Genomic DNA, 26,132 nt, shown 5'->3' on the forward strand with positions numbered 1-26,132 from the left:
AGGTTGTTTATTAAAGTTGTAAGGCAGACAAAATCTACATGGAAAGTAAATATACATAATGGTATTAAAAATGTAGACAAAAATAAATAAAAGATATATATCTCAGTTCGTAGATGGCGCTCCTTGAATAAACAAACGGTGCGTGTCTCTGTCCTCAAATTTTTAATAAGTTTTCCTAGTAAAAGATTTGTAAGATTATATTTTATTGCGAATTCTATCTAGTAACACTAGTTCAGCTACCATGGTATTAAGTCGTGGAGACCTGGAATCCATTAGAAAGGTGTTTGCCGAGGAATCTCAGAGCGGCGAATTTTATCAGAAATTGGTCGATGGCATTTTTGGTAAGATAGAGGAAAAATTTAAGGAAAAACTAAAGAAAATGGAACAGGAACTTTCATGGACAAAAAAAGAAGTTCTACGCATAGCTAATAAAACTTTATTACGCATGGTAAATTCCCAGGAGCAGCACTCAAGGCGTCGTAATGTCCGCATCCTTGGATTTCAAAGTCCCCCCGACGAAACGGAATTAAACTTAAAGCAAAAGGTTTTAAATTTTCTGCGAAGCAAAATACAACACCTTCGTGAATCAGATATTAATAGGTGTTTTCGCATGAAACAAAATATGCCGGGCCACAATGATAAGCCACCAATCGTGATGGTAGAATTTTTCGATGTAAACAAAAAATCTGTATTGTTAAAGAACCGAAAACATCTCAAAAATACGGGTGTCGTGTTACAGGAGGATCTTACTAAAATAAGACAGATGTTACTTAAAAGTGCCGTGAATAAATTCTCAAAACAAAATGTGTGGTGTATACATGGGTATATCTATATTAAACATCGGGGCATTGTGCACAGAGTTCAGGACGAAGATGGCTTAAATTCCATTTAAACAAGGTACTCTTTAGCAAACCGTTATATTAATTACCATAGATTTATAGTAAGAATTTCTAGGGTGGTGGAATTCTTCTTATACTATATATTTTTTTCCCTTTGCTCTTGTTATTTTACCACTGATTTCCAATATGTATTATTGCCTAGGTTTAAACTTATTATATATATACTTATACTAAACTTATTATATATATATATATATATATATATATATATATATATATATATATATATGTATTTAACCTAATTTAGAAGTTTTTTTCCTTTTTTTTTAATTTGATTTGTTTTTCTTTTGTTTTGTTATAATTTGTTGGTCTGCTGTGTATTTTTGCTAAACTGATATGGAAGCTAATACGGTTAAAAATTTTAATTTTGGGCATCTAAATGTCCGATCACTGTTTACAGGCTTTGATCATTTTGTAAATTTAATTACGTTAACCAATACTGACATTATGAGTATTTCTGAATGCTGGCTGAGCGATTCTGAGGCTGGTAATTTTCTGATCCCGAACTACAAATTATTTGTAAAGAATAGACGTGGTAGGGGTGGGGGCGTGGCTGTCTATGTACGACAGATTTTTGAAAGCTCTTTAGTTTTTGCTGACATTGACTTTTCTGATGATTTAGAGTGTTTGTTTATTAAAGTAAATATAGGCAAAACAATTTTTCTTGTTGGAACAGTCTATAGACCACCAAGGTCAGATTTAGGGCGTTGTGTTGAATGTTTTGATGATATATTATCACATGCATGTCTACAGTATGAGAATATTATCATCCTAGGTGATGTTAATGTTAATCATTTTACAAATAATATTTTACTTGATTGTCTTACAGCTTATGATTTTACTCAGTTAATAAATGAGCCTACTCGTATTGCTGCTATGGCACAAACACTCATTGATGTTATCTATTTTAATAAACCCTCAAATGTTACAAGTACAGCAGTACTTAACGCTGATCTAATTAGTGTCCATCAAGCTATATTCTGTAGTATCGAGATTGCGGCACGGAGTAGGGAGATAAAAACGAAACTCTATCGTAATTTTAAACATTTTAATAAAAATGATTTTTATAAGGACCTGAATAAAATTGTGTGGGATAATGTGTACTATATCAATAATCTAGACGAAAAAATTTAGTATCTTACTAGTAATATTTGCTCATTATTTGATAGACATGCACCCTTTACGACGTCAAAAATTTCTAAGCCTTATACCCCGTGGATAACTGCAAATGTGCAGCTTTTTATAAAAGAAAAAAATAAGGTATTGTCAAGTTTTAAAAAATCTAAAAATTTGACTGATTGGGCATATTATAGACAGATGCGTAATCTTGTGGTGGGAATGATTAGGCGAGAAAAAATAAATTATCTGCAATTTCATCAGAACATCAGAGATAGTAAACAGTTATCGAGAGCTATTAATAATCTAAGTCTAAAAAATGTCTCTAATCGTTCTATTCCTTTAAATCTCCGAGATCCAAACAAAATTAATGACTATTTTGCTTCAATTTATAGCTCGTTAGGTAGTTGCCCCGAAGAAGTTGCTAATTTTCAGAACAAACAGTATAAGCATGACCTAAATTTTTCATCTGGATTAGCCAAAGTTGAGGAAATTTCTAAAATAGTATTAAGCCTAAAATCAAATGCACACGGTTGTGATTCAATATCAGCGTTAATGTTGCAACAATTCCAAAGCTATCTCCACATATTACGCATATTATAAACTGTTGCCTAGAAGCTGGGTATTTCCCGGGTATGTGGAAAATTTCTCTCTTAACACCTTTGGCTAAAATTATTAATCCAACTAATTTTAGCGACCTTAGACCAACTTCAATTATTCCGGTCATCGCTAAAGTTTTGGAAAAGTTTATACAGCCGCAAATTTATGACTTTCTCACCTCCAATAATATTATTCCGCATAAGCAATCTGGGTTTAGAAAACGACATAGCACGACATCTGTCTTACTAAACGTTACCCAAGAGATAATTTCTGCAATGGATAAAGGTGACTCCACAGCACTTATAATGCTTAATTTTTCCAAAGCATTTGACACCTTGGATCATCATTTGCTTTTGGCAAAATTGGCTTATTATGGCTTTGATAATGTTTCCCAAATGTTTTTTAAATCCTACTTATCCAACAGAAGGCAAATGGTGGTCTTGGAAGATCAGACTTTTTCAAATATCTAATATATAACATCTGGAGTACCTCAGGGATCTGTTTTGGGACCTCTCTTATTTCTGATGTATGTTTCTGATTTGTTTAAAGTTGTAAAATACTACCAGATCCAGGGGTTCGCGGATGATATGCAAATTTATCATTCTTTTAAAGCTGAATCTGTATTGGAGGCATCAAATAAAATAAACGACGATCTTTCTAGAATTTCCTTCTTTTCCTCTCAAAATAATTTAAAACTCAATCCTTCAAAGTGTTGTGTTATGTGCTTTACTTCTAAGAACAAAAAAAGAATAGCATTGGACGGTTTAAAGCTTTTTGTGGGAGGTAATCAGCTAAATATGGTTAAATGTGCAAAAAATCTTGGATTGCTTTTGGTTGATTGATGAATTGAGCTTTAAGTTACACGTTTCTAATGTTATTAAAAAGTCTTACTATTCTTTAAAGCTTTTAAGTCTTTAGTATTACCTATTATGAATTACTGCAATATTGTTTATTTTCCATGTTTAGACAAAATCACTGCGTACCGTTTGCAAAAGCTGCAAAATCAATGCTGCAGATTTATTTATGGACTGAGAAAGTATGATAGAGTCTCTGCAAGGCTATGTGAACTTAGTTGGCTGCGCGTGGAAAATCTATTCTCTTCGCAATTGACGGTTTTTGTGCATAGACTGCTAGCGTCGTCTACTCCTCCCTACCTCCGCAAAAAACTTTTCGGAAAAATTTACATGAAGCAAATCTGAGATTTATAAATAAGTTGTCATTTCCTAGATATCGAACAGCCTTCTTTCGTCGTAGTTTTCTGTATAATGCTGTGGCAATTTACAATGACCTTGTTCCGAATCCTATAAAAGAAATGTCAGTAGCGGGTTTCAAGAAAAAACTAAAGCTGCATTGTTTAATAAAACAGAATAGCTAAATTGTCAGTAGGTATTTCTTATTTTATAATTTTTCGATTTTTATGGACCAATGGGTGTATGTCTGTTTATTTTTATATTAATATTAGTGTTACCATTACAAATGTTAATTTTTTTCTTTCTGTTGTGCTATCTAAAATAATTTTGCTTACTTTTTTTAAATAGGTTAAGTAGATTAGCCTTTGGCTAGACTTCGCCTATGTACACTATTGAAAAGTACAAATAAAGCCATTATTTATTTATTTATATATCATAAGTTTATAACCTAAAGGTACCTGAATTCGTCAGTGATCACTTTGGAAGCATTACATAATAAAGCGTAACATTGAATTGTTTTAATTTACAGAATTATAAAATAAACATAACTTTAGTTTTTAAAAGATTAAAATGAGAAGGTGATAAAATAATAAATTCATGTTAAATAATAGGACAACGAAATAAAAAGAATATGGTTAAGATCAATTAAAGAGGAAAAGAAAAAGACTAGTAGGGTCAAGTTCCATGGTGTCTTCTTTCGGGGGCGAGAGCCCGCGATGGGTTATTTCCCACCACTTTTTTTTTGGCTTCAGGGCGAAATCCTCATTACTGCCGGGTCATGACTAGCGGTTTACAATTTCATATTCAAGGAGCCCTAAGAGAAATTTCTCAATGGAAACACGGTACACCAAATAAAATGTCACCAACGGTGAAAACTACTTACGAAGTTTCAAGAGGCATCGAACCACTAAGAACCATCCTGCTTCAAAAAATATTTGATTGAAAATAAAGAAACACTAATAAATGTTAGTTTTTAGTATTAATTTAGCAAAAAATGTGCTGGCGGAGAGAGATGATACTAGATTTATTTCACGACACGATTAATCTCTCTCCGTCACAGCGGACAGCACGGTTCACCTTTGATAGACGCAAGAGCTAGAAAGACCCCGAGATGCGTCGCGGAACTGCTTAAGTAGCAGTCCAAAAGACGTCTGGGCGCAAGACCGGAGATTGAGGAACTTCGCTCGTTACTTTATGGGTTTAGCCGCTATGGGCCCAACCAAAACCCATACATAGATCACTAATAAGAACACCTAGAGTGCCTAGTAGAAAGTACAAATACGGGACAAATCGTAATAATTCGACACGCGGCGCCACTGGCGTCCGCTTTAGTAAACTGGTTGACCAATTCAATTGCCGTGAAATCTTCTTCATGCACAGCATATTGTAAACAATAACAAATAATTAAAGTGGAGATAACGTAGATAGTGAAAGCAATTGTAATTATGGTGGTTGTCTCAGTCAGCAGTCTCGTACTTATAAAGTTTTGGAAGAAAGATTTATAACAAGGTCATTTTTAAATATTTTAACCAAATGAATAAAAGTTAGGATTCTCCAGATCCCGTCTAAAGCGTAATTAATCCTGTAACAATTAAATTTGCGAAGAATTTTTGTATTTATAATTTTAATAATAATCTATAAAATTTGGGTTTAATATATCAATAAGCAACGAAATATGCTTAAGTACCACAAAGTTACCTTGAAAAAAATATTACCTAGGCATATACTTTCGCCAAAAAGTAACCGGACATATTTGCCTTTATTTTGTTATTAGTTATATTTCTTGTAATAGATAAATTGTAAGTAAGATAAACATTTTTTCAAAAATATAATCGTTATTTCATTTTAAAAACTCTTTCAAAAATTAATTTGAATTTTCAGTAAAAGTAATAAGTTCAAAATTGATTAATATGTTTGTATTTGTAATGTGTGTACTTTAATGTATAAGAAATAAATATTTATACAGTGACTAACCTGGAACTTCTCCCTCACACCATCAGATTCTTCCTCACGACCTTTGGGTCTATAAAATATGGAAGGTACAGACAACATTGAAACAATAACTAAAATTTCAGCAGTGCATCCCATTTGTGTAGATACAATCAACATTTGGCACTGAGGAGGATCAAGAGGGAATTCTGCCATTTGTCTACCCAACTTGGTTAAAACGCCTGAAAATGCGAAAATAACGGTGCAGAATATAATTATTTCATTTAGTACGTAAATAATCCGCTTTTATTATGCCTATATTAGGCCTATATTATATTATTACTACAAACTATTTTAGATTATTAAATCTAAAATAGTTAGTTCTAATAGTAGTCAAAAAATTATAAATTAAAACAATTGCACATATTAGGGTGAAATTAAAACAAAAGCAGTAAATGAAAATTACGATTTTTTTAGTTATAAGACTGATAGAAAAATAAAGTAAAAGTTACTTTTTACTATATCTAGTTATTATACGCATTTAAAAATAAAGATAAAAAAGCATAATTAAAATAAAATTATATAATTTAGTATCAGTTCCAGTTTTATATATAATTCATCTTTATTATTATACTAACTAAATTAAATGGTTTAAGCTAACGTATTAAGATATGTTTTAAAATAAAAAACATATTTAAGCCATTATTATGCCAAATTATAAGCAAAAATTGCCTTCGTAGGCAAATATTTTATTAAACTATTTTTAGGCCGAGTTTATTTTCTATTATATTTTTGGTCTCTTTGAAAAATATAAAATAAATAATAAAGAACTATACAAGAATATACTTTTTTCAACTTGAATATCAAATAACTGGTTTGCAATCTTCATTTAAAATACAATAAATCCTTGATAAAACGGAGCAAATAGAACAATTCATAATTCCTTTATATTTTGTTAAAAAGAAATCTTTATTACCCCTAAGATTTAGCATCTTTATTGATATTAATTTTTATCAAATATTCTTAAATCATTACTCTATTAGCAAATAGTATTGAGTAAATGAAACAGAAAAATAAAAAAAATTACCTGTATGATCTAATGCACCTAAAATCCATAACTGATATAAGGAATTTAGAATATTATCCTGCGGCGGAGGATCCATAAAATGAAACTGTAACAGATCCTGGACTCCAAGAGATTTTAGAAGAAGTACCGTATTGGCCAAGTTGGTGCGCTGGATTTCCGGTACCGTTGTTATTAAAAGTTCATCTTTATACTGGCGTTCTGTATAAAGGCGAAATGCTTGGCCTGGTCCTGTACGACCAGCTCGACCGGAACGCTGGTTGGCGTTTGCTTGAGATATTGGGTAGATCTGGTAATTTTAAAATCGTATTATTAAATGGTATAATAGGGTATCAAATATTAACCCTTCAGAAGCTTACTAAATGTCTTTCAACAGTTTAAACAAAAAAACAATTATCCGTATTTACCACAAAGACTATTAGTATAATTTACTAATAATACTATAAATAATTTAGAAATTATTATAATTTACACAATTCGCAGAACTTCTTAGTTTTCCAATTAATAAATAAATGAACTGAAAATACATATAATTACTTAAATAAAAAGTAAAGGTAAGCTGGTAAAAAAACGGTTAATTTCTGCTAACTAAAGAAAATAATTTAAAAAACAGTAAAGCATTTTTACTGATTGATTATTAGTTTTTACCACAAAAATGTAATTTAACTAAAATATTTTTTTAGGGTTTAAAAAAAAGTATTTCAATACCTGCAAAGCATCCATACCGATCCTAGGATTGTAAACTTTTAATTTGCAATACCCGCTATCGATAACAAAAATAATACCATCGACGGTTAGAGACGTTTCAGCAATATTCGTTGCAACCACGCATTTCCTGATTCCTTCCGGAGAGCGTTGAAAAATTTTCGCTTGTAAATCCGATGGTAACTGAGAGTAAATTGGCAAAATTGATAATTCCGGCGCATTTTCAATTTCTGCAAGCCGTTCTGCTAAAATCTTGAGAAAGGATACTAGAGATAAAACTATATTTTAAATAAATAGTAAAATTTATTTTGTTCAGAAGTATAGAAAATTAATTGAATTTTTTTTTACCTCACATGAAACCTCAATATCTTCCTGTCCAGGCATAAATATTAATATGTCCCCGGAGGGCGGCTGTAAATGAATCTGTAGAGCCTGTTTTACAGCTGCATCCACGTAATCTTCTACTGGATTTTTACTGTATAAGGTTTCTACAGGAAAAGTCCTACCTAAAAATAATATTTAATATAAAGAACTCTAATAATAGGGAAACCAATAAGTTTCATAAAGATATCGGGTCAATATTCCCTAGCACTCCGCCCAGTTTTGAAAATATAATAAAATCATTGCATTGGTATAACTTGGGTAAATAGGCAAAAAAACACAAAGTCTCGGTCTAAAAAGTCATATAATAAAATGCATTCTCAAAGCGATTACATGTTTCGCTCATACACTTGAGCATCATCAGAGCAGAACGGCGTAATAACATTTGTTACCAACCAGCTATATGATTAACACAACTATATGATCCGTTTTTTCGCCTATTTAAAATCATATTGGGGTCTCTTTGAGCAAAATGGACGAATTTGTTCAACTTGTGTAGAATACAAACATAAGAAATATAATAATAATATTTATTTCACTCTCTCAGGGTAAATATAGTTGCCGCTACACATAATTTATTCTGGCCACCTGATCATCAAAAAACTTATAATGACAAACGTTGTATATAATGACAACTTGAAAAAACTTCCTAAAAAAGACTTGTCGTAGTCGTACTATACCATTTTCGCAAATTATTAAGCCATGATATTCTTCGACGACCAGATTCTCTTCTGCCTTCGGTTTACCTTCTGTTATTAATTTAGGATGCCCATATTTTTTGTTTCTAAGAATGTGTTCACAGTATTCCAACTTTTATTTTTTACGTGTAAGCGTAACTTGAGATCTTTTGACATTTTTGCAAGCACATCCTCAATTCGAACTCTGTCCGTCTAGGAGATTTTCAACATCCGTCGATACGTTCATATCTCGAAAGACTCCATCTCTTTACAAAATCAAAAAATTATAAAATTTATTTGAAAATATATTATTAATTATGGATTTGGGATTTGTTTAGGATACAATTCATTAATTTTAAAAATGATAGATTTTAGAGTCACATGATCATCATAACTTTTTTGCTATTGGTCCGATTTGATTGAAATTTGGTGTTTATTAAGGATACTATTGTTGGTTTGATACAAATTTTTAAAATATTAAGTTTTAAAGTCACGCGACCATCATAACTTCTTTGCTATTTGTCCAATTTGGTTAAAATTTGATACTTGGGGTTGATTTTATGGAACCTTATCTTTTCTCTTTATTTTGTGGCACTTCTATAAGTCGTGAAAAGTTTAGCCATAAAGCTTTTTTACTACTTTTTGAATGGTCTTTAACAAAAAAATTTTATTTGGATTTGAAAATTAATATAGAAATCTTTACAGGAGATATAAATATTGACTTAAAGGACGTAAATAGCAGTACAGTAAATGAATATCTCTGTATCATGTCAAATTATGGTTTTTTGCCCTATATTACACTAACAACTAGATATGACTCAGACTCTTGCTTAGACCATTTTTTTATTAACACCAGCACAATAACAAAACAAATAAATTCTTACATATTACATACTTCTGTTACAGATCACTATCCAATTATGGTCAAAATATCGCAAGGCAAGACTCAATTCTCTTTTAACAAATAAACAAGAAAAATATACCAAAGAACACTTAATGACTTGGAATTATTAAAAATAAACTTCATAAACTATGAGTGGAGGTTACAGAAATTCAGGACTCTAAAGACGTTACAATTATTTTTGTTAAGAAACTTCAAAAAATTATGAAGGCAACTGAAAGAAAAGAAGTGTTTAAAAACATTGAAAAGATTCTAAGAGAATGGATAGCAAGATGATTGATTGTCTCAATTAAACACAGAGATAGACTGCAGAAGAACATACAAAAACATTACGATCATGAATTACATAACACTTACAAAGCTTATAGAATTCATTTAAATAAACTAATAAATATAACAAAGTATACATTTTACAGTGAAAGAACTTATATCATAGCTATTATTATGTAAATACTTTAATTATTCTCCTAGTTTTTGTACTATTTTATTAGTATTCTACAGTTAAAGTCGATCGTAAGGTTTATTTAGGGTTCTACTTACGTTTGGTTTAATATTATTGGTATCTTTCGGCAAAAACAATGAAGAGAATTCTAAATACTTCAAAACTGTTCCATCGGGCTTTAAAAAGGACGCGCATCGTGACATTTTATTCAGTTTTAATTGTCGAGTCTTTATTATCAGAATATTAGGTTAGAGTTTTGAGGGTTTTGCCAATAAAAACAGGTTCCTGAATATTATATTAAATACGGATATTAATGATAATTCACCCTTTTATTGTTTTACCCTTACAACACATAGTTAATCCAATATTTAAAACGGGAAAGGTACCAGAACATTTTTAAGTCTCCTTAACAACCTTATTTTTATTGTTTAGAATTTGTGTGTGTGTTAAGTAACTCTAACTAACTTTTCTTATTTTGGACGTTCTGTATAACCGTGATGCGGAGTCTTTAAGCAAATATTTTGTTTTTTTTTCTTACTAACTTTCTATAGTTTTGAGTGTAGTTGTAACAACTGGTAATTACGGATTTGCCTGGATCGCAACTTAAAATGTGGCCTATTCTCTATATTTTATCGAGTGCTAATAACATCCTCACTCAAAACCTCATTAACTTTTTTGTTTTTATTTTATTTTAATTTCAGTTAAAGGTATTTATTTTTCAATATTTTTCATCCAAAAAAAAGGTGCACTTTACAGATTCTCAGATGCTGCACATTTTTTCAGATATTGAATCATATGACAAAATGGGTTATTACTTCTTACAAAAAATTATTGACTAAGACGTTATATTACTATAGATATTAATTCTTATTAATTAGTTCAATCGTTCTTTATATTTACGTGAAACCTACTTATATCTTTAAATTTGTCCCATAGATTTTTTGCATATTAGTTTTTAGTAAATTAACTGCAATAGGCGTTTTATTTAAAAACTTTGACTCTATTGAACACAAAATTGAGAAAACATGTTTGTTGTTGGAACTATAACTTGTATTAAACTTTGTTGGTAATTTTGTCAAAAATAGCTTTTTATATATTTTTTCATTAATTTTTGTCTTAAAAACCTATTTTGGTAAGTAAGTAATTATTTGTTTATATAATTTAACTTGTAAGAAATTTCAACATGCCTCCTTCCTTAAGTACATCACTCGTTACTTGACCACCTAAATGACACCACTGTGTTTGTTGTATGTTTAAAAAAAAATAATAAAAACATAGTTGGCAACATCACCCATGTCTTAAAAAAGTAACCAACACGGCCGCATAGCCGGAAATTCCAGGGTCGTTAAAAACCTCACCTTCAAGAAGGCTAGTCCAAGCAACTTAAATGAATCGTTCCTAGATTTTCCCCGATGAACGGCAATCGATAGTCGACTGGATACATTTTAAAACACAGGATTGCGTATCTTCCCAAATATTCAATCAACGAATCTGCGAAAATAATTTTTAAAAAAATATGATTTACCTAAGAACATACAAAACTACTAGGAACTCTAGGAAGAAATGTGCTATAGAAGTATAGTATCTTGGAAAGGTTTATATAATCCTTCGGCTTATATAAACCTTGAATTTCTAATCACTGTACTATTCGGTGGTTCGATATATCTCTGTAGCATTTCAGCATACAGGTTGCCATTTATATTTTCTGGTATTAATATTGGGCCGATAATACCATCTACCAATACACCAGCCCAAAGATTAATTTTCTGAGAATACTCGGTATTCCCTTCTCTAAATACGTGTGGGTTCTCGTCATTCCCAGTTAAGACAGTCTTGCATATTAACGTGCCCATTTAAATAAAAGATACACTCATCACTGAAGCAAATATTTTTAAGCCGAGGCTCTGCCGTAATTTTATCTGTCATTATTTCTGGATTCTTCTCAAGGTTGTCGTCACAAAGTTGTTGCAGTACTTATTTACAGTTTATATAAGGATATACCTTATGGATTGTAAGAACCTTTCTTATTGATTCAGGCCAGTATATCGATAGCCATCATTTTAATTACAAAAAATGTCTTTTCATTTATTGTATTTTTTGATAACCAGAGAAAAAAATTTTCTGAAATGTAACTTTCTATAGTATCATTGAAAAGCATTTTCAAGAGCTTCAAGATGTATCACTTGGTTCCCCTTTCTATTTGTGATTATATGGGTGTATCTCACTCTGTCCAAGGGGTTGCAGATAATGGTGAGATAATATGCTTGTTTTTGTTCCCCCATCGTTTCATACAAACTATTTTAGAAATAACCCCCTTCATTGCCTTTTCAACAGTGTATCACTCTTGCATTTCCAACACGTAATTTCGGTCAGAACTCCGTGAGCGAAAGTGAGATAGGTATATAATTTTAAAGGGGTGATACCAATAACCGTGATGCGGGGTTTTTAAACAATATTTTTGTTTTTGTTTGTTACAACTTTTAAGTTTTAAGTATAGGGGTAACAATTTTTAATTAAAGATTAGCCTGTATCGAACCTTACAATGCGGCGTATTTTCTATATTTTATCGAGAGCTATTAATACTCTCACTCAAAGCCCCTTAACTTTTTTGTTCACTATTTTGTTAAGAACTGCAGTTTTTGTTTACATAACAATTATTGTAGTGTTGTAATCATGTGATCTTAATGTTTGTGTAGATCCAGTTTTAGTCCCATTCTCATGCATCCTAATATGCCACTTTTATTCATTGTTAATTGTTTTAACCTTTTGACCTTGCCGAAGGCACTATGTCTTTAATAAATATTGACGAAATCCCTCAATTTGTATCCCTGATGATGGACATGTAGGATTATTAATTTTGAAATAAATTTAGTGAAGGATGACCGAAGCATTTTTAGTTACCCACTGCAAGTATGGACTACTTGTTCAACTTCAAATTTTTTGTTATCAATTTTATTTCAATTTAAGTTAAAGATATTTAAAGTGATATAAGTAGTCCATTCTTGCAGTGAAGTTAATAGTTCAATAGGCAACTGAAAGTATTCCGGTGAAGGATGATGTGAGTGAAGTGGAGGATTAGTTCCCTATTAGTTACCCAGTGGAGGATCAGTTACCCATTACTACAGTTACAGTTACCCATTAAAGATATTTATTTTACCATATTTTTCATCAAGAAAAATTGTATTTTACAGATATCACTACGCTGAACAGTTTTAGAGATATTGGCTGGTTTTACCTATTGTCAAGAATCACACGGCAATACGGGTTGCTTATAAATTATTTCAATTGTTCTTTATATTTACGTGAAACCTACTTATATTTTTCTATATTACTTTTACATATTTTTTTCTATATTAGTTTTTAGTAAATTAAGTGCAACAAGCTTTATATTTAAAAACTTTTATACTCTATTTCAGAAGTGTATAGAGCAATAAACTGGGGAATTCCGTTCTGTTGTCTGGCTACATTTCGTAGTAGTTCATAGGCGCAGGTACTTATAATATTTATGAATTTAATTTTCACGGATTAAATGCCTTTATTTTGAAAGAGATTAAATACTAAATAAATACTTTTAATCCTTTTGTATAGGTACCTATCTTTTAACGCTTTGTAACATGCAAAAATGGGGTCAGGTAATATATACAGACTATAAATACTTTCAAATCATATTTTAAACGTTAGTAGTCACAGCTACGCTGTAGTGTAATCACAATGTTATTATCCCAATAATTAAAAAATTGAGGTATTCAGTCCAACGAAAAGATGTACTAAAAATTCTCCACTATCGCTGAGTGAAAAAGTTATTATTTTAAATGTACATGATTGCATAAAACACGATTACCCTAGTTTTACTGTGCAAGAAATTGTTGAAAAATGTTCTCGAATGAGTGGAATTGGAAAGTCCACCATTTTCAAATTGTTGCGGGAAAGAAAAGTAGCAGGTCAAGTGAAATCTCCCAAGCAAAAGCCAGGACGACCTACAAAAGTCGTTGATGAAAATGCTAAATGTATAATTCGAAGAAAAGTTCACTCTTTTTATTTTAAAAAGGAAATACCCACCCTAGACAAAATTTTAATGGAGCTTGGCCGAGATGACAGTATTCCGTTGATAAGTAGAAAACTTTTATGGAAAACTTTAAAAAATATGGATTTTGCCTGGGAAAAGCATAACCGCAAAGCACTTTTACTGGAGAGCGACGAAATTGTTTGTTGGAGACGACAATACTCGAGAAGTATCAAGCAGTACCGCAGGGAGCAAAAGAAAGTTTTTTATCTTGATGAGACGTGGATTAACGAAGGTTATATAGTCCAAAAAATGTGGCAAGACAAAAATATAACCAGTGCTCGTCAAGCTTTCATAGAAGGCCTGTCTACGGGTATTAAAGTACCTTCGGGAAAAGGAAAAAGACTTATAATCACACATATTGGAAGCGAAGAGGGATTTTTAAAAGAAGGTCTGCTAACCTTTGAGTCGACTCGCACAGGAGATTACCATGAAGACATGAACTCAGACGTTTTCGAGGACTATTTTGGTGAAATCATAAAATTTCTTCCGGCTAATTCGGTGGTGGTTATGGATAACGCAAGCTATCATTCACGGCGAATAGAGAAGACGCCAACTTCAAGTTGGAGAGAGCAAGAAATTATCGATTGGCTGACTGCAAAAGGTATTGCGTTTGAAGCAAATTTGATAAAAAAAGAACTGCTGGCAATAGCAAACTTACACAAAACTCGTTTCATGAAATACGCCGTGGAAGATATAGCCGAAAAATATAATATAACTGTACTGCGCTTACCGCCATATCATTGCGAACTAAATCCTATAGAACTGATATGGGCGCAGGTAAAAGGATTTGTAGCAAGACAAAACACGACTTTTAAAATGAAAGATGTTAAGCTACTGTTTGATCAAGCCATTACGGAAGCGACACCAGAGAATTGGCGAAAAGCAGTCCAGCATGTAATTAAGCAAGAGGACAAAATTTGGGATCTTGAGAACCTCATCGATCAGACAATCGATCCTTTAATTATAATGTCAAGAGGTGATGACAGTTCGTCAGATGACGAAGAAGACTACAATCTATTATAATTTAAAATTGTTATACACTGTTCAAAAAGTGCCAGATCCAAAAGTGACATTTTCAACTGTTTTACTCTACATATTATGTTCAATATATTGGTGAAAAAAATATATTATTCCATTTAAACAAAAGTAACTTTCTAAAATAAAATAGCATTTAAGTACATTAATTATAAGGTAAAAAACAAGTCCCAGTTGCACGCCTTTGGCGAACCGTTTTCAATGTTTATCAGTGGGTAACAATGGGCAAAACTCATAAATTGACCCAAAACCGGGTGGCACTACCTGCAATCAACGAAAAGAAAGAATTTTACATTGAAACTAATACCCAACTAAGGTAGTGGCATAAAATATTGGTGGATCACCAGGTACCACTTTTGCATACCTAATGAGGTTTTATTGCTCTACACACTTCTGAAATAGAGTATAATATCTTTATATAAGAAGAAAATATCATGTTTGTTGTCAGAATTATAACTTATATTAAACTTTGGTGGTAATTTTGTAATAAAGAGATAAACAATTTATTCTTGTCTCAAAAAAAGGTTTTGGTAAGTAATTAATGATTTGTTAATAAAATGTAGCTTTCAGCATACGTCCACCGTTAAGCATAAATCACTCATCACTTGACCACCTAAATGACACCATTTAGCAGCATCACCTTTAGAATCCTATATCTTTTATCTTAGTTAAAAAAAAAAACCAACACGGCCACGTAACCGCAGATTCCAGCATCGTTGAAAACCTCAATCAAAGAAGCTAATAGCTTAAATGAATTGTTACTGGATTTACCACTCCGCGGCAGCACCACTCGTAAATGAAACTGAACGGTAATCGATAGTCGACCAGGTATATTTTAAAACACAGGGTTGCGTATCTTCCTAAATCTTGAATCAACGGTACTACAGTTAACCTATTAATAGAAAGTCTGTTTCAGTATTTACCCTACATGTCGCCATCGTCAATATTTTTACCATATGACTTATTCTCTCCAACTCATATGGCTTTTTCAATAGAAAGGTTTACCTTTCCAGCTCTAATGACCCTAATTTATGTTTTGACGTTACGTATTTTTACCGTACTCTTTTTGGAAGCGTTATAAAAGTTAATTGGAACTAGTCGGAAGGCATGAACAATTCATTTTATAATGCCTATGTTCCAAATCGTAATAGTTATTATTTCGTGGTTAAGTTAGTTACATAATTAATTATTAGTTATATTAATTATTGAGCTGTTGTAACTTTTAAACGTGTCATTGGACTGGGAGTAGTCTCGCGCAGCACCTAGTAGTTCATAATGATTGGAAGATCACTAGCTAAATGAGCAGTTCCCTGACTTTCGACACTGTTAGAGCCATAAATTGAATGGGGACAAAATACTAAAAAAAAAAAATTAATTCGTAAATAAAGAAAAAAGAAAAATCAATATACACTCAAATATATATAAGGGCAAAAGGTAAACAAATCAAGAGTATATAGCAACACAAGCGCGAGCAATAAAATATTAAAAAAATAATATTTTCGTTTTTTGTTTTAATTAAAGAGGGTGTGGGAAGTTTAAATTTAAGTATAAAATAATAAAAATAATAAAAAATTGTTTACTGCATACAAGGCTCTCTCCAGTAAGTACGATTTTAATGCTTTGCGAATTGAGGGAAAGAAAGGTATGGACTTTATTTCTATGATAGATATGTGCATTTTTTCGCATTATACGGAATCAATTTTTTGACTAGCTCTGAGCGAGGGGTTGGAAGATCATGCTCTGCGTTTTTAAGTGGGTAACTGTAAAGTGGCCCTTCTGAAGTAGCTGCAATGTCCTTACATATTAAACAAATAGATTCAAATATGAATAAGGAAGAAAGTGTTAAAGTTTTGAATCTTTGAAAGAAATCCTGGCAGTGGGTTCTAGAAACTGATCTTAGCGCAAAACATGCAGAGCTTCATTTTTTTGGATAAAGCGTCAACATCTAAGTCCAATTTATGGAGTTATCCACAAGAATTTTACTGAATCAACGACGTCAATAATGGTGTTATTTAGTACAAAACATTTCAACGTATTTTTATATGATAAAGTCTTAGTTTTAGAAATATTAAGGCATAGGAGATTAAAATCGCTCTAACACTCTATGGTCAATACGTCAATAGAAACGAATCTGTGGAGTGTTGTGTTGTCCGGATTGCTCCAAGTGAAACTGGTATCGTCCGCGAAGAGACACATTTTCCCGCTAATACTCAGGCTAGCAATGTCGTTGATAAACAACGGAAATAAAATAGGACCTAAAACAGATTCCTCAGGTACTTTACATTCAATGATTTGCATGAAGACATCGTCGAATCAACCCTTACATTACAAAGAAAAAACATAGGGTCAATTGGGGTAAATGTAAACTGGGGTAATTGTAGACACATCTAAAATAAGAAACAGAACAACATTTAGATTTCAAATTTGGCGCGAAGCTCACTATTCGAGTCGTGCCGACGTTGGGCGAACTCGGTTTCCCTCGAAATTTTACTCCTGTTTGTGCTCTTCTTGCATTAGTTGGCTGATCCAATTTGATGTGTTTGGTGGTTTTATGTTGAATTTCGGCACTGAAGTTTTCGAATGCAAATCATCGAGGTAAGTTAGATATTTCATTTGGACATTGTTTGTTATACTATTGTGTCTATTTTACGCCTAAATGTCTGTCGACAAATTTTATAATTACTAAACTAATTCAGTGTTTACATTTCCCCCTAATAAATTTGTTCTTGGGGGAAATGTATACACTCTTTTGGGGTAATTGTAAACATGATAAAATTAGTGTTTCGCCGATAATTTATGTAAAATGAGTAATTTCTTTGTCTTGTTGCAGTGTAAAGTTGCCTCGTACTTACGTACTCGTACGAAAAAAGAAGCACCTTCTTATACAACTGAAGATATTGCGAATGCCTTTGCAGATGTCCAAAATAAAAATAAAACGTATTGTCAAGCAGAAACGTTCTATGGTGTTCCCAGATCAGTTATTTACCAAAGGATAGGAGGAAGAAAGACTCCATTAAATGTGACAATGGGTGGACGTTCCCAAGTTTTATCCTCAGATATCGAAAATGAAATAGTGAAATGTTTATTGGCACGTACTGCGATGGGTCTACCATGTGACAAAGCAGAACTTAGACAACTGGTTGGAGAGTATGTTAATGCAAAAGGTTGAAGAACACCATTTAAAAATGGAGTACCGGGAGAAGACTGGTACTACTCATTCATGAGAAGACATACTGATTCCGGTTTCTTAAGAGACAGACAACTGCCTCTTAAGAAACCGGAACATTTGCGAAAACTGCGGAAGGATGCTAGAAAACCTGAGATCGTCTACCATTTTTTTGATGACCTAAAAAGAATCATTGTAGAAAATAATTTAGATGATAAAGGAAGTTTTATTTTTAATGCTGACGAGTCAGGTTTTAATAATGATCCCTATCGTATTAGGGCAATTGGAGAGAAAGGAAAGGCCCTGTGCCGGATATCAATTCAAGGGAGCTGGAGTTCAGGCTCGTTGGACTTCCAATAGCGCCTATCCAGGAACTCTATATATGCGGCCTCCACTAATGGATGGATGGAGGAGCCGCAATTCTTCCAGTGGTTTACGACAGGGTTTATACCTCACATTAAAGATTTAACTTCCCAAAACCTTCTAGATCAAGCAGCTCTACTGTTGTATGATGGTCACAGCAGTCATATGAGCGTCAGAATTATTGAAGAGGCAATGCACAACAATATTATTTTGATAAAGTTTCCAAGCCATCTTACGGATAAGCTTCAGCCTTTGGACAAGTGTGTCTTCGGACCCTTAAAGGTGAACTGGAATAAACAATTGGTAAAGTTTGCTAAGGACAAATGGGACGAGGGTGTGGACGGCTAACTAAGGATAAATTTACCGAATTACTTGGCAAGAGTCTATGGTTTCTAGCAATATTATATCTCGATTTAAAAATACTGGCGTATACCCAGTTGATTGAAACAAATTCCCACAAAATGAATTTACACCAGAAGACTTGGCCAAATACGAAGCTGCCCTCAAAGCTCCGAAATCTGTAATATCCGATGCTATTATTATCCAACCAGTTTCCTCTAAATCAACTGTTGTTGCAATTTCTGAACCAAACCCACTTCTACCCACGGTCGACGATCAAATGCCTTCAACTTCATCATGTTGTAGTCAACATCATTCAGTGTCGTCAGCTGAAAGCCGACAGCAGCCTTCTACATCGTCAACTGACTACCAAAAATTATTAGTGGCATCTACCCACAGTCCATAACCATCGACGTCATCGTCTATCAGTAAATCGACAGAAATTACCAACATTTTCTTGCCACTCAGCCGCCGTGAAGATATTATTGAAGAAAAAAAACAAGTCATACCGAGATTAAAGCAACAAAGATATGGAGAGGTACTAACAACCAACCAAGTCTTGGAAAGACTAAGAGAAGCAGAAGAGAAGAAGAAAAATAAAGGAAAAAAAAGGCTAATCCGAAAACGGACAACAAAAAGTTAAAGTCGAAATTGAAAAAAATGAGAAGTGAACCAGTTGCAGATTCGGAAAGTTCTGATGGAGAAATAAGTCTAGGTGATACTGATGATGAAATAGATTGGGCAGAACCGGAAAAACAATATAGATAAAGAGCTTAAAACAGTCAGACTTGTCCACAGGGAAATTTATTCTTGAGCAGTTCAAAGGTGGAAAGAGAAAGACTACTCTTCTTAAATATGTGTGTTTAATTGAAGCTGTGGATGAAAAATTAACGAAAATCAAAGTGACTGGTCTTAAATCCTGGCATGCATCAAAAATGCTTTTCTACATTGTTGAAACTGATGTCAGTTATATAACCTTGAATCAAATCATTGGTGTGCTTCCCGATCCTGGCATTCAAATGAAGGGAGAGAGAATACTATACAACTTTCCAGCAATAGTTTGAGAGCAAAACTATTTTTTTTATACCTATAATATTATTATAATTACATACTTAGAATAAATTTCTTTTATTAGCGTTCTGAAAAATAGTTTAGTTTTAGTTAAAATAAACAGAACTGTTGGAAAATATTTACTTTTATCTCGATTTTTCATTTATATTGCAAGCAAAACCTTTAAGGTCACATTATTTTGGGGTAAATGTAAACACGACTTATATCAAAAAATATTTTGCTACACAGCGACTTTATACAGTTCGTTTATATTTGTCCCAGGTTTTTTTCTGGTAGAGTAAATGTATCAAGAGATGCTTGTTTACAATTACCCCTAAAGAGTAGGGCTAAATGTAAACGGACAAGCATGTTAAATATATTTTTTTTATCTTAATGTGACTTGTAATTACAGAAAACCACTAGTAATTATCAAAGAAGATACTATGAGCTATCTGACTGCTAATTTACATATATAAAATAATGCGTTATGTCCCCAAAAATCGTTTAGCAAGTCAAAACATTAAATATCGTCCACAATTACCCCAATTGAATAGAATCCTTTTTTTTTATAATCGTTCAATGATTTTCGACAGCGTGGTGCAATTGGGCGATAGTTCGAAGCTTTCTTTTTATCTCATCCTTTACGCAAAGGAATAATTATCGCAGCCTTAAGACAGTTCGGAAAAACTCTATTTTGGAATAACAGGCTAATAAACGTAGTAAGATGATTTAAAGTGCATTCCGGTATGTTTGCAAACATTTTTAGTATTAGTCCATCACTTCCAGAGGAAGATTTGTTTTTAATGACTTTAATTGTACTGCTAAGCTCTGCTGTTACCACATGTGTTAAGAAGAAACTGAAAAAAAGTTTATATTAACGGGGTTATGGTACTCATTAAATTTTTAGCCACATTATAAAGTAATCGTTTAGGCTGTTCGGTAAAGTAGAGATGTTGCTAGATGTGGAAACCTTATTTCTTAAATCATTAACAATAGACCACATCTCTTTAGTAAGATTATTGGATTTAGCCAACCTCCTATTATAATAAATTTCCTTGGCGGCCTTTATAGTCTTATAGTAAACTTTTCTGTAATTTTGATTTTTACGTGAAAGAAAGTGCTGTCTAAAAATTTTTTGGGTGCGATAATGAGCGGCTGTTTTTAGCTGATGTACGAAGGCTTCCTGTGGTCCAAGGTTTATATTTTTTAAACTTGACGGGCTTAAGAGGAAAGGATTTAAAGGCTAAAGTAGATAATTTATAAGGGTTGAGAATTCGGTGTCAACATCTCCAGAAAGAACATTCAAGTCAGTTGTCAGTTTTCTAAATTTAGAAAATTTTTGTTAGAAAAAATACGGCTCAATTTGCGCGAGGAATTTTTGCTTGTGTTTGACGACAGCAAAAACTTTGTTAATACTACTTCATGGTCAGAGAAACCTGAACTTAGGACAGTACTGTCAACGAGTCTTGGATCGAAAGATGAAACTACATAGTCTATAGTGCTGGAGCTAGTTTTAGAAATCCTAGTTGAAAAATATATATCGTGATTAACGGTGATACACGCTCCGCTATATGGGTTTGTTTCTGGATAGTAAAAGTAAACCGAAAATTTTGATTTTTTCGCGAGTGTATCTTGCTAGTATATACTATATACGTGTACCATTTGTATCATCGATTGTTAGGATTGAGGAACAATAGTAAGGAATTATCACCATCACCATAAAATTCTATAAAATCACGCATACTAAAATTTTTCGTCTTGCAAGTTACGGGTCCTAACCCGCTACCTTATGCCGACCCTGTATATTAATTGTATATTATGCCTTTGTCAGCAAATATATTATTTTAAATGCCATAGATTTTATTATAACCAATTTAATTTAATTAAGTTCTGTTGGATTTAAGACTTAAGTTACGTTAATTGTAATAGTTCTCTAATAAATTTGTTTTTTAAAAAGCAAATGCTTGGAGCTATCATTTAACTGGCGCAGTCGGTAGTTTTGTCTTTCCAATAGGACAAAAATGTCGCCTTTCTGGGTGCGTTTCTATGGTTTAAAGACCGCTGAAATCTTTGAAAGCTGAAAAAAAGATCTGCAGAAACCTTCAAAGAACAAGAATCGTCGGAAGTACCTGCGACGATCCAAATTTCAGCAACCACCGCACAGCACCGAGCAATGAGAAAGGTTTAGGCTATAAGGTCCTGGCAATACGCAAATCGACTCCTATAGGACAGTCTAGGCTAAGCTAATGAAAATTTTTGTTAAAACATTAATGTAAGTGAACGTTTTTCCTTACCATTTTTTTAAAATCCTAAAAGTGATAAATATATTTATTTTTGAGTGTTGATAGGTATTTTTTTTACTATTTTAATAATATTTTATCCTTTATAAAAAGTTGAACAATTTCTTCCTATAACAATTCCATTTGACATTTTTATAGATTTAGTAAGTTTATTTTTAGCACATTTATATGCATATATTTTAAATATTTTGATTTATTCATGAAGTTTATGCAAACAATTTCTCACGAAGAACTTAAACCTGTACCGTCTATATCATTTTCAAAAACCAAAATGAATCAAATTGATATCGGTATGCTTAGGTACCAGGCCGATAACATCCCCAATTTCGATGGAAATCCAAGTTAGCTTAATAGATGTATTACTGCCTGCGAACATGTTCTACAAAATTGTCAAGATGCATTTAATTTAAATAATCCAATAAACTTAGCTTTGATTGATACTATTTTAATGAAATTACGAGGTCGTGCTGCTGATCTCATATGTTCTAATTCAGATTTAAATAGCTGGTTACTAATTTAAGAAGCACTTTTAACTGTTTTCTCAGATCAACCAAGTATAAAATGTTTAATACAAGATTTAATGCTAATAAAAATTAGTAGGCGCGAAAGTCCAGTACAATTTGGTATGAGAGTTCAGGATGCTCGATCACTTTTATTTTCCAAATTACACACATCTGTGATTGATGAAAATGAGCAAAGAATTAAATTAGCTCATTATGAAGATTTTGCCCTCAAAACATTCTTAAACGAATTGCCTTACCAAATACAACTCGTTGTTAGATTAAGATATGATAAAAATATGACAAAACTATCTTAGAAATAATAACCAGTCAAAACCCACTAAAAACTTAAAACGTCTTAAAAGACCAAATTACTATAGCTTAAAAATCTGTCCATAATTTTGGAAGCATAAAGAAAATTTAGCGCACAACTAACAAATCCTGGAAACTCGTATTAAATAATTAGAATTGATAATTAAAAATACACATTTAAGTAACACCACGTTTTCCTAACCATTCTTTTTAGGTGAAACTCTTATCTCGCTCTGAAATCTATCTATCTATCTATCTATACTCTGAAACTCTTATAGTAATAAATGCTTACCAAAATATTTATAACGTCCTGAAAACCATCGAAATCGCTTTTCGTTTCGAAACTTTTTCAAAAGTAAATATGTTTCATAACTCAATTATCGATCCAAACGATCTTTTAAACGAAATAAAATTAATCGGCCTTCACTTACCCCAAAAACTAAGCTGCCATTTGCAGCTACTTTAAAAAACGTGGGGAAGGAAAACCAAATATTTTTTATTATAAAGGTACCTATTGTCGAACTCGAAGATTATGTATTGTATCAGCTTTATCCACTACCTGTGCCTTTGAATTCCAAATTCCAAATAATAATTCCTAAAGCCCAATACCTTATCCTAAACGAATACTCATATGTATTGTTTAATGCCAAATGTCAAGAAATAGCCCCAGAACCATACATCTAGAAAAAACAGCGATTTTCTCGAAATTTTTTATTATAGAGGTACCTATTGTCGAACTCGAAGATTATGTATTGTATCAGCTTTATCCACTACCTGTGCCAAAAAGACATTCAGAAGAATTGATGCATGATTGTAATTACGGTTCCAAATAATAGATTTTGTTCAAGCAATTTGCGCGGGCTGTACCTCTGAGGGGCTGCATTTTAGGACAAAAGTCTTTTTTTTAATTTTAACTCCAACAATACACTCTTAAAATATTTGCACCGAATTTTGTAACACCCTGTATATAGATTATAATTTGCTTGAAGTAGAAATGTCTATAAAAAACTAGAATGAAATCATTAACTATTCTGACCCCAATGAAGCAACTAATAATTTTATAAAAGAATAAACATCAGCTACAATAGTAAAAAGTTAAAAAAAAGTTTAAAAAAAAAAAAAAAATTGGATTAGTAATAGGCTGATATATTTCATTAAACATAAAGATAAGTTAAAAAAAGCACTTTTAAATAATCAAACTCCTGCATTAGAAACTGAATACAAACACTACAAAAATTTTTTAAATAAGCTTTTAAAGCAATAGATATATCAGTATTATAAAAGCCAAATAGAAAATAACAAAAACAACCTCAAAAAATATATAAAATAATTAAGGATGCTACTAACCTTAACAATAACAAAAAAGTGACAAACTTCTCTATAAATTTGATAATCGCGGATAAATTCCTTTTGCTTTTTCCTTTCTTTTTTCCGGATAATTTCCAACCAAAGAATATTAAAACATACGAGGCTAAGTCAAGTGTTGCGTCTATGTATTTAAGTCCAACCACAGAGAGAGAGAGAGAGATTTCCGGATACATTCTTTGAAAAACGTCTCGGTACCTGGACTGGATAATGTCTCCACAAAATTAATTTAAATATAAAAATCAAATATTTTAGTTCCATTATAGGAATTGTAAACTGACTAAATATTGTTTTTGTAAACATGTATATTTTTTTTGAATAAATCTGATTTTGAATATACATTACTATACCAAATGAGTCGAAAATCGACTGGAGAGATTCTTGAGCAGCACACACATTGGATGTTGTTAAGATCGCCACATAAAATTAATTTGCTTTTAATGGTCCGCGTCGGGAGTTCTGTAAATACAAATAATATAGAGATCGTAATTATTGTGTTTTTGAAGGTGGTAGACAATGGTACAGTGAAAACATCTTGTCGGACTTGCATTGTCTTATTTATTTATTGTAACACGACGTTTCGGTTGGTAAGTATCTCCAACCGTTATCAAGTGTAAACTGATAGTTTATACTGATAGTTTACACAGTGTATACTGATAGTGTAAACTGATAGTTTACACTTGATAACGGTTGGAGATACTTACCAACCGAAACGTCGTGTTACAATAAATAAATAAGACAATGCAAGTCCGACAAGATGTTTTCATCGTAATTATTATTATAGATAATAGAAAATGTGAATACTTTTTCAGATAGTAAATTATCAAACTTGGTAACTGTTGAAAAATCGTTGTTAGTAGACATTATTATGGTACCTCCATGAGATAAATCACTTCTATTAAATTTAGCGATTGTTGTATAATTTTTAACAAAAACAGGCTCATCAACATTTAACCAATGTTTAGTAATGGTGATGATGTCTGGAAAATTAGGCCCTTCTAGAAGAAGAAAGAATTAATCTGTTTTGTGTCTTAAGGACTGAATATTTAGAAGAAACAAACTAAGCTTGCTTCCGACCAAATTTACAGAAGGTGCTAGATCCTCTGATTGCGTCATATTAAATAAACATTTTTGTTTCTATTTGGAGAACTACTAGAATAGTAATTGCTGTGGCTTTTCCTAATTTTTTGGTAACAATAATGTTATCACGGATCGTAATATTTTTTTTTTAAATATAGGTTATATCCTAAAACAATAATAAACATGTTGCAAACTGAGAATTCTTGACAGAAGTGAATGTTAGCGGGGTTGAATTTCGACGTTTTTCGACCTCGTATGGAAGTTGTTTAAGTGAATTGAAAACGTATTTTCAGTCTTTTACGATCAATTACGAATTATTAACGTAATGTACAGCATAAATGCGTTAAAAATTCGTTCACATTATATTTCATCAATTTTAAAACTATTTTTGATGAATTTTGTAAATAATATGTGACATACATTTTATATACTGTGTGTTAAAAAAGTCCCGGACACCCTGAATAAATCGTAAACGCGCCCTTTTAATAAAAAGTGAACCAAATAAAAATTATATATCTCTTTTAGATCTACATTCCGCAGATAACTTTGCATGTACAGGAGGCATCGGAAAAGTAGTAGAGAACAACATTTGAACACAACTTCATAACATATACTATACCTAACTTCAACCG

At 32.1% G+C, this 26,132-nt stretch overlaps 1 protein-coding gene across 4 annotated transcripts in view; it reads right to left on the minus strand.

Annotated features, from left to right (window-relative positions):
- LOC126735327 (pre-mRNA-splicing factor ATP-dependent RNA helicase PRP16) overlaps positions 1-26,132 on the minus strand; it is a 229,036-nt gene that overhangs the window by 45,378 nt on the left and 157,526 nt on the right. For all 4 annotated transcript variants that reach the window (XR_007660373.1, XR_007660372.1, XM_050439283.1 and 1 more), the window contains 4 exons: positions 7,872-8,029; positions 7,527-7,775; positions 6,822-7,107; positions 5,780-5,976 (listed from right to left, as the gene is read on the minus strand). Coding sequence is in view for 2 of the 4 variants with exons in the window: in XM_050439283.1 (XP_050295240.1) it covers positions 5,780-5,976; positions 6,822-7,107; positions 7,527-7,775; positions 7,872-8,029 (890 nt within the window). In the remaining 2 variants the exon portion in view is untranslated. The remainder of the gene's footprint in view (positions 1-5,779; positions 5,977-6,821; positions 7,108-7,526; positions 7,776-7,871; positions 8,030-26,132) is intronic.

Source organism: Anthonomus grandis, chromosome 4 (assembly GCF_022605725.1).
Source record: "Anthonomus grandis grandis chromosome 4, icAntGran1.3, whole genome shotgun sequence".
Taxonomy (NCBI): Eukaryota; Metazoa; Arthropoda; class Insecta; order Coleoptera; family Curculionidae; genus Anthonomus; species Anthonomus grandis.